Source organism: Mycetomoellerius zeteki, unplaced genomic scaffold (genome assembly GCF_001594055.1).
Source record: "Mycetomoellerius zeteki isolate Tzet28-1 unplaced genomic scaffold, Tzet1.0 scaffold257, whole genome shotgun sequence".
Classification (NCBI taxonomy): domain Eukaryota; kingdom Metazoa; phylum Arthropoda; class Insecta; order Hymenoptera; family Formicidae; genus Mycetomoellerius; species Mycetomoellerius zeteki.
In genome coordinates, this window is record NW_017257235.1 from 2,662 (window position 1) to 13,002 (window position 10,341).

Sequence of the window (10,341 nt, forward strand, 5' to 3'; positions counted from 1 at the left end):
CCTGCCACTCCTAACAAAAATTTCATTGACTCTCAATTACGAAACGTAGACCGGTCATCTTTTGCGAGAAGATGGACAGAACAAGATAAGATTTTTGCTTTATCACTTTACAAGCGCAGTCCACGGGTATATAAATATCTGTCTAACTACTTTCAGTTACCATCTACTCGTACGTTGCAAAATATTCTTTCAAAGGTCCCTTTTGATACTGGAATTAACAAATTATTATTGCAACAATTAAAAATCAAAAGTGATGAAATGAATCCGTTGGACCGATATTGTGCTTTACTGTTTGATGAAGTATCTTTAGACAATGACTTTTATTATGAAGCTTATAAGCAAAAAATAATTGACTACGAAGACCTAGGAGAGTTGGGTCGGACAAGCAAACCTGCAAACCATGCTCTTGTTTTAATGATAAGAGGTTTACGGAAATCCTGGAAGCAAGTTGTAGCTTACTATTTTACTACAATTTCTTGTCTGAGTCTTAAGGCTATAATAAAGAACGTAATTTCTGAACTACAAAAAATTGGAATAATAGTAAAAGCAACAGTTTGCGACCAGGATTCCACCCAAAGAAGGGCTATTACAGAGCTGTTTGCCGAAAATCAAATTGACCCAACTATGTACACTTTTACTATCAATAATGAAACAATAGTGATGATTTACGATGTCCCTCACTTACTCAAATGTACGCGAAATGCATTACTAAAATGTAAAATTAGATTCGAAAATAATAAAATTGCAAAATTTGAACATATAAGAACAATTTTCGAAATAGACCAGACGAGACCATTTAAACAATTACACAAACTGACAGTACAAGATTTTAATTTCAAAGATAGTTTCATAAAAATGAGGGTTAAAATTGCTACACGGCAATTGAGTGCGACTGTTGCTGCAGCAATTAATTCCATGACAGCTTGTGAAATTATGCCTTCTGCAGCACTGGATACGGCAATATTCGCTCAATTAATTGACGATCTCAATACAAGATTTTAATTTCAAAGATAGTTTTATAAAAATGAGGGTTAAAATTGCTGCACGGCAATTGAGTACGACTGTTGCTGCAGCAATTAATTCCATGACAGCTTGTGAAATTATGCCTTCTGCAGCACTGGATACGGCAATATTCGCTCAATTAATTGACGATCTCTTCGATTCTTTAAATGGTCACAAGCGATACAACGATGACAATAAAATGTATAGAACCGTGCTAAAAGATGGCTCTCCTTATATCAAGTTATGGAGCAAATTATTATCTGAAATGAGTGCGTGGAAACTGATTGATTAGTCTTCTGTAGCACTGGATACAGCAATATTCGCTCAATTAATTGACGATCTCTTCGATTCTTTAAATGGTCACAAGCGATACAACGATGACAATAAAATGTATAGAACCGTGCTAAAAGATGGCTCTCCTTATATCAAGTTATGGAGCAAATTATTATCTGAAATGAGTGCGTGGAAACTGATTGATTTGAACAATGAAAAAGATGTCACAAATACTTATTTCTTTGTGAAAAGCTAGATAATAACAATTCGAGCGGTTATATATTTTATGGGAGCAATTACAGAAGGTAAGTTTTCATTATTTAATTTTGAGGAACTTGAATGGCTCTCCTCATATCAAGTTATAAAGCAAATTATTATCTGAAATGAATGCGTGGAAACTGATTGATTTGAACAATGAAAAAGATGTCACAAATACTTATCCCTTTGTGAAAAGCTGGATAATAACAATTCGAGCTGTTATATATTTATGGGAGCAGTTACAGAAGCTAGGTTTTCATTATTTAATTTTGAGGAACTTGAATCAAGATCCAATTGAAAACCTATTTTGTAACATTCGACAACATGGTATTCAGAATTCCAATCCCACTTGCCATCAGTTCACTGCCGCATTAAAAACAGTCGTTTTAAATAAGTTAGTCGCACCAGTGTCGAGAGTTGCAAATTGTGAAGACGACAATTGCAATAATTTAGAAAATTTTGGACATTTTTTGAGGACGGTTACTACCGAAAACATACAACTCAATGAAACTGAAACATTCAAGAATGTCGAGTCACCTATTGAATGAATCAGTTTCGAAGAATTGAACATTGAGAAAAGTCTGTCACTGTCATATGTGTCAGGTTACATCCTTAAAAAAGTTAAATTTCCAGATGAAAATTGTGAATGTTGTCAAAATGACTTATTTGTGTCGCAACAACATCATTTGTTCACGATGTTCAAAGAACATGGATCAACTGACTCGTTAACATATGCGAGTGATCAGGTCATTACATTAGTACAAAACCTCTATATCAGGCTGTATCGTTTCTTAGACACGAATGGCCATAAGTTGCGATTGGAGTCCACTTTTAAGACTGATTTTTACGAAAATTATAACAGCACTTTCTGCGAAGCACACAAATGTGATCGATTAATTGTTAATAAAAGTGTCACGTTTTTAATATTTAAGTAATGTATCGTTTCTTAGATACGAATGGCCATAAGTTGCGATTGGAGTCCACTTTTAAGACTGATTTTTACGAAAATTATAACAGCACTTTCTGCGAAGCACACAAATGTGATCGATTAATTGTTGATAAAAGTGTCACGTTTTTAATATTTAAGTATGTCAAAGATCGTAAGAAACCAAAAGAACGAACCTCCGGATACTATGAAAAAATAAAACAGTTAAAATCTACATAATTCGAGTCAAATTTTCTATTGAATTTTCAATTCGTGCTATGTTCCGTGCTTTCAAATCCGAATATTTCTTCTGGTTTCTTATGAGTAAACTGAGCCACAAAAATGGGCCACAATTTTTGCGAGTTTTCATATTTTATTGCTACTTGCATATAATATGCTTCTTTTATCTTTTCCTTTTTGTCGTGACTGCTAAAGGATAACAGGGAAGAATAACCTGAGCGTATTATATGTATAATAGATAGCAAGTACAAGGGCTTTATTTGTTTTATACTTCAGGATCGACAACAATATTGTATGTCTTCACATATCGCCATACTTATTCTATCTCTGAAAAGAAGATTACTCTTCGAGATACGATACTCGGGAGATAACGCGGTGGCAAGAATGCCATCTATTGGTTGAGTGAGAGAGTGTGTCTTTGGAGATCGATTCTGTATCTTCAAACAAGGTGAAAATTACAAAAGTGAGCAAATTTACTAGGTGTTGACCAATGAAATTATCAGTATTCTAGTAAATTCGCTCACTTTTGTAATTTTTACCTCGTTTTGAGATACACAATCGACCCCCTGGATGTGCAACTACTGATTACAATAATTCTCCCACACATAAAAAAAACGTTAATACAAAAAGAAAAGCAACAAATATCTGGCAGTTGTCTACTTTAAAACATAGTCATTCAGATGTGATGGCACTCAGTGTGATCGTTGGGGCCGTTGGGTAGTATTTGATAAGGAGTCCGGTCTGACTTTTGCCTGATCTTCCGGTGCTGACTGGTTTCTTTCGGTTGGAACGATTTGTGGAGCGGTCTTCGGGAATTCCATATAATGACCCAATTCTGTAGATATGCTTCAATTTGGATCTTCTTTCTCCTTGTTCTCTTCTTCTCCTTTTGTCAGGAGAAAATGTGACTTTCTTTTTTACTTCAGTTCTGCGTAATTGATCGATATGTCTCTTGAAAATGTATCCATTATCGAATTTGATGAGGTAGTGAAGTTGACCAAACTTCCTGACAACTGTCCCAAATTTCCATACAGGTTTTAGGTTTGTATAATAACGTGCCTGTATTCTTTCTCCAATCGATAGACTGCGGATACCTGGAATTTTTTTGCAGTTGACAATATTCTTCATTGGCTCGAGGATATCCAAATTAATTCGAAAGTCGCGATGGAGATAAAGTTCCGCCGGAGATTTCCCACATGCGAGCGGCGTAGCTCTATATTTGAATAAAATTTATCGAACTTTTTGAGTTAGTATAAGAGGTTCCTCTTGCATCGACTTCAAAGTTGTTTCAGTGTTTGAACATTCCTTTCAGCAAGACCATTCGTAGCAGGATGACCTGGAGCTATCAATTTCTGGAAAATGCCGCTTCTACGACAGAATTGTTTAAATGTTTCACTGACAAAAATTGTTGCATTGTCAGATACCATCGCTTTTGGAAATCCACGAGTTGAAAAGATGTCTTTTAATAATTCTACAGTCTTTTCTGATATCGGTGCATCTTTGATGATTCGTATTTCAGCCCATCTTGAACGAGCACTTATTACAATTAGAAAATAGTGATTTTCAATTGGTCCTGCATAGTCTATGTGGATACGGTCCCAATTAGACGTTGGCTCTTCCCAATGGTGTACTGGAGCTTTTGCTGGGCTACTTTTTACTTCTGCACAATTTTGACAGGATTTTACTGCGTTTTCGATGTCTCGATCTATTCCCTTCCAGATACAGTAGCGACGTGCAAGCTGTTTCATTTTTGTAATGTCGACATGTGTTTTGTGTAATTCTTCGAGAATTTTTGATTGTAGCATCTTAGGAATGACCGCGCGTTGACCTTTGAATAGTATTTCGGCTTCAAGTGTGTATTCAATATTATCAGTTTCACCATTAAGTAAGGCCTGTTTGATTTTCGAAAGGACTTCATCCTTATCAGTTTCTTGAACAATTGTTTTAGTAGTAAGTTCTTCAGTTGAAATTTCGAAAATGGTTGAATAACAAAGTTGATGAACTTCATTGATGGCAATATCGGTCGAATAATACTTTTGATGTATTGGAGCTCTGGATAAGCAGTCTGCATTAACATTTTCATTTCCTTTTTTATATTCAACTTCATAATCAAATCCTGATAGGAACGATGCATATCGAAGTAAGCGAGCTGAAGTCATCGCTGGCAATTTATTATTTTGATGAAATATTCTAGTGAGAGGTCGATTATCCGTTATCAATTTAAATTTGTATTCGAATACATGAAGAAGTGATTGACTGCAAATACGATTGCAAGAGCCTCACGGTCAAGTTGACTGTAATTCCTTTCCGCTGGCGTTAACGATCTGGATGCAAATGCAATAGGTTTCTCGATACCGTTAAGGACATGCGACAGGATTCCTGCAATGCTTGTCGGACTGGCGTCACATGTAATAATTAATGGAGATTCTGGATTATAAGGCGTTAATATTCGATCACTTGAAATTTCATTCTTGAGTTTCGAAAATGCGTCTTCACAAGCCTTGGTCCATTTGAATGTTGAGTTTTTAACAAGTAGTTTCCTTAATGGGTAAGTAATTTTCGATGCATCCGGGATGAATCTTGAGTAGTATGTTACCATACCTAGAAAATGGCGTACATCATCAACAGTGGATGGTCTAGTTATGTTGACAATGGCTTCAACTTTTTTGGGGGATTTTAAAATTTTGTTGAATCCAATAGTATGTCCAAGGTATTTGATTTCTTCTTGGAAGAATAAACATTTACGTCAATTAAGATGTAAGTCATATTTCTTTAGACGCTGTAAACAAGCATATAAATTTTGCTGATACTCTTCCTTAGTAGATCCATGGACGATTATATCATCGAAATACGATAGCGTTTTATTGAGGCCAGACAAAATTTGATCTATGATGCGATTAAATTCTGATGGAGCTGTTTTAATGCCGAATGAAAGCCTGTTCATTCGGTACGTACCTCGGTGGGTTGAGATAGTTTGTACTTCACTGCTCTCTTTATCGACTTTCAAGTGTAAATACGCTTTAAATAAGTCAAGACGGCAAAAGAATCGTGAATCCCGTAAACTATTTAATATCTCATCGATTCGTTGAATTGGGTAATTAGCTGAAATTAGCCTCTGGTTGACTCCCATTTTGTAATCCACACATAAACGGACACCCCTATCGGTCTTAGGAATAACAACCAATGGTGATCCCCAGTCGCTTAAAGTTATTTTTGAAATAATGCCTGCTGTTTCAAGGTCGTCAAGTTTCTTTTCAACTTTTTCTTGCAATGCGTAAGGTATTTCTCTTCCCTTATGGAAAATGGGTTTTGAGCCTTCTCGCAATCGAAGTGAAATTAGAAATTCTGGCACACATCCTACTTTTTCTTCAAAAACATCTGGAAAATGGTCGATAATATCTTGAATATTATTGATTGTTTGAATTTGTGGATTGATGGTGTTGATTCTCAATTCTTTATCAATTTCCTAGAGATTTATGTTTAGATTACGAATCCAACTTCTTCCTAAGAGTGGTGACATGTTATCTGGAACAATGTAAATACATTTTTTCAAAAGATACTTTATCTTTATAACGAACTTCAACTTTAATTTCTCCATCTGAAAGAAATACATTATTTGTATATGATCGGAATACAATAGCTGTTGTTCGTAGTTTATTGATTAGATTCAATTTTTTGAATTCTTTTCGTGGAAGCAATGTAACTCCTGCACTAGAATTGACTTCGAATGTTTGAGGTTGTCCTTCAATAACAACTGTAGTAAAATACTTCTTGGAATTGTCGCGTTCTGAACCTTGATTATCATATAAATCAATAATATGATTGACTCCATAATCTGATATTTCTTCCTGTATACAGTTAGTTGATTTCGTGTTAGATGTATTTGTTTCATTAGTGTTCAAAAGTGAACGTATACATACCTTAGAAAGATGACCCGTTTTATCACATGCAGTACATTTAAGAGTTGACTTGTTTATTCAGCAATCCTTTGCAACGTGATTACTGTTACCGCAACGTAAGCATAGACCTTCGATTCCCAGTTGTCTGTAATCAATTTTTGATTTGGATCTGGATTTATAATTTTTATGTCTACCAGGGCTTTTTGCGTTGAATCTTTGATTTGATGTCGAATTATCACGTCTGGACTTCCGCTGCTTTGTTACTTTTTTAACATCTTCAGTGTGATTAGCTGATCGGAGGCGGTTGATTCTTTGAGAGTTCGCGACTGTCAATCTTAGAAGCTTTCAGTGCGAGAGCCTTTCCTGTGATCTCTGTGAATGTTGATGCACCAGATTGAAGTAATTGTTCACGAATAGTGTTGTCTTTTATACCTCTAATAAATTGGGCACGTAAAAATATGTCTGAAATTGAAGTTTTACAGTTACATGGTGAGACAAAATCACAATCACCTATGTCTTGACGTAAGAGTGCTATGTATTCAGCGATCGATTGATTTTCATTTTGATACGTCGAAAGAAATCGATGTTGTGCTACTAAGATGTTCTTCTTTGGGCATAAATGCTTTTCTAAGATTTCCATTAGGTTAGAATATTCTAATGTGTTAGGTAGACTGGGTGCAACTAATGCTGATAACGTATTGTAATATGTCGCACCAATAGAATTAAAGAGCATTTTTGTGCAAAATACCTTGTCTGTAGATATGCCTTTCATTTGCAGATAATTTTCAAATCGCTGGCGATAGTACCTGAAGCTTTATTTCTTGGAGTCGAAATTTTCGAATGGTGGTAAAAGCGCAGCATTGATTGCTGGTTGTTGTTGTCGAGATGAGGTTACCTGATTGATCAATTGCTGCTGGTTGTAATTCATCAGTTCGATAATGTGTTGAAATTGTGTCGCATCCATTTTTGACTGTTTCTTGGCACTACTTTATGTGAGTAATATAATGTCGAATTGTTTCATCTCGTCGCCAAAATTGTCGTGACTGCTAGAGGATAACAGGGAAGAATAACCTGAGCGTATTATATGTAGATAGCAAGTAACGGCTTTATTCGTTTTATACTTCAAGATCGACAACAATATTGTATGTCTTCACACAAGAAGACTAGAACTAAGGAGGATCAACTCGTGCCAATAGCGGTAGTGAGGCAAAAAGTGGCGACGGATAACTTCCCCCACTCTTGCGCTTCATTAGTCCTCTCTGTCGCTCTATATAGTCGTCGCTCTGTCGTTCTATAATCGTCACTTTGTCGCTCTTATATTGAACTTTCACACAATGCGCAGTGCCGCTGCACATTGTGTGAATAACTGCGGACGTTTTTTTGACTCACCCCCACCACACGAGTTGATCCTCCTTAGTTCTAGTCTTCTTGTCTTCACATAGCGCCATACTTATTCTATCTATGAAAAGAAGATTACTCTTCGAGATACGATACTTGGGAGATAACGCGGTGGCAAGAACGCCATCTATTGGTTGAGTGAGAGAATGTGTCTCTGGATGTGCAACTACCGATTACAATACTTTTATTTTAAGTTTCAAACCAGAATATTTTTGGCTAATATAATCGAAAAGTACGCCTCATAGGGAACCGGTACTTTCTATCGCGTACATACAATACGCGTTTGTACAAATTTAGAAGAAGAAAGTCTGATTTATATAATGGCCGTAACCGTTAACTTATGCCGGTGCCGGTAAAGTTCAACCATAGGATTTCAATGCTTTCGTTCATACTAACTTGCCGTATTAGGGCCACTGTAGATTACGAAAACCAATCGCAAATTCGTTTAGCATTTCTGTTAGAGTGTACAACAGAAATTTTAATCAGCAATTGGTTGCATTAGTTCCGCATTTCTCTAATCTTCTGCGAAATACGCCCAATGTGAATGCCGGCTTTCAGAATGGCGTATTCTAGTAAATAAAAAATAACGTATTCTAGTAAATTACTAGGTTACGCTTACGCAGGTTACGCCGCATGTGAGGGTGCAGTCCCATGGAGCATATCGCGCGTATCGCGGATCGCGCGTGTCGAAAATCTGACCAATCGTGGACGTTCCGCTATTTTCGATACGCCGCCGTTCCGCTGAATCCATTATTGTAGCGTAATACGCGCCGAATTTAAGTAAAATCGCTTGGTCTAAAGAAGTAGTGTCATATGGCAGCCCTCGAGATGTGATATGCGTAGAATCGCAAGATTGCGTCGAAAATTGTTGCATCGTTTTTTTGGAAAGCATTGCCGGTTTCGATTGTGCCTTATACGACTAGCTGCGTTTACCTCGTCAACGAGAACCTGAGTCATTTAAACTCAAAGAAGAAGCTCTATCTGAAATAAAAAAGAAGACAGTGAATATCTTTCACGATTCACGAATTCACGATCTTGTTGCTCCAGTTCATTAACGAGATTATTGCTTGCTCCTTGTGCTAACCATCGTTCAATAGTAAATATTCGACTGACCCAATATTTTCGTTTTCTTCTATTAATAGGTTTGTTCTCACTTTTTCTTAATATAGAATAAAGCTCATATGTTTTAATAATTTTATGATATATTTCCTGCTTGATGAAAGCATTGTGGTTGTGGTCTAGACGTTTTGTTAATAACAACAAAAGCAATATTGTTTTTTATTTTATTCTACACTTGTTAAACCATTGCGAATTTTTTAATTTAATAAATAATAATAAGACTGTAAGTGTATAAAACAAAATAGAATAATTGAAGGGCTAAGAGCCAGTTATGTAATAAAGAACATTTAATAAAGATATTATAATTGAAATAATCATGATTATAACGCTTCATTTCGACCGCGTATATAAAAATAATAAATAATAAAAGACTCTGTAAATATAAAACAAAATGAAATGTTATAATCATGATTATTTTAATTATCTTTATGTTTTAAATTAAACGTTCTTTATTACATAACTGGCTCTTAGCCCTTCAATTGTTCTATTTTTAAAAAAATTTAATTATATTAAATAAATTAATATTTAATATAATTTACTTACACAATATGGTTATTTACTTTTTACGGCTATCCTCTTTTTTCTGCGGTCCTACAGTAATTCGTCCGCAGAAGTCAGTTTTGTTCCGCTATTTTCGATACGCGATAATTTCGTTCCTATGGTCCCATGAAGCGGAATTAACGTAAACGGATCGGCGGTTTACCAATCATACAACTGTTTAGATGAAGGCAAATAAAGAAAAATAACAAAACTCGTTTTATGATTGACTATCCGCCTGATCCGCTTACGCGAATTTCGCTCCATGGGACCAGAGGAACGAAATTTTCGCGCATCAAAAACAGCGGAACGTCCGCGATTGGTCAGATTTTCGATACGCGCGATCCGCGATACGCGCGATACGCTCCATGGGACTGCACCCTGATGACAACCTTAGAAATACATATTCTTTCAGGGGCTGCACACAATCAAAGGAATAAGGAACAGGAAACAAAATAAGAATTTAACCTATCAGAAACTATGTATTTTATAATATGTAATACATGATTTGTGATAAGTTGAAATTCTTATTCTTTTTCTTGCTTCTTATTTCTTTGATTGTGTGCAGTCCCGTATGAATAAGTAGATCTATATATTATGTATGATATATATATAGTATTTAATAATTCATGTCCTAACCACCGCGAGCGTAACGATCGACTTTGTCTCCTTTCATTTAACACTGGCTAC

The 10,341-nt window shown here is 35.7% G+C and overlaps 1 protein-coding gene across 1 annotated transcript; it reads right to left on the reverse strand.

Annotated features, from left to right (window-relative positions):
- Window positions 1-2,955: 2,955 nt before the first annotated feature.
- Window positions 2,956-7,735, reverse strand: LOC108723963 (uncharacterized protein K02A2.6). Its single transcript, XM_018450041.1, has 4 exons — window positions 7,346-7,735; window positions 6,619-7,059; window positions 5,654-6,546; window positions 2,956-5,477 (listed from the first exon to the last, which is right to left on the reverse strand). Exon 4 carries the CDS (start codon window positions 4,855-4,857, stop codon window positions 3,976-3,978), a length of 882 nt encoding a protein of 293 aa, XP_018305543.1. The 5' UTR covers window positions 4,858-5,477; window positions 5,654-6,546; window positions 6,619-7,059; window positions 7,346-7,735; the 3' UTR covers window positions 2,956-3,975.
- Window positions 7,736-10,341: the final 2,606 nt, after the last annotated feature.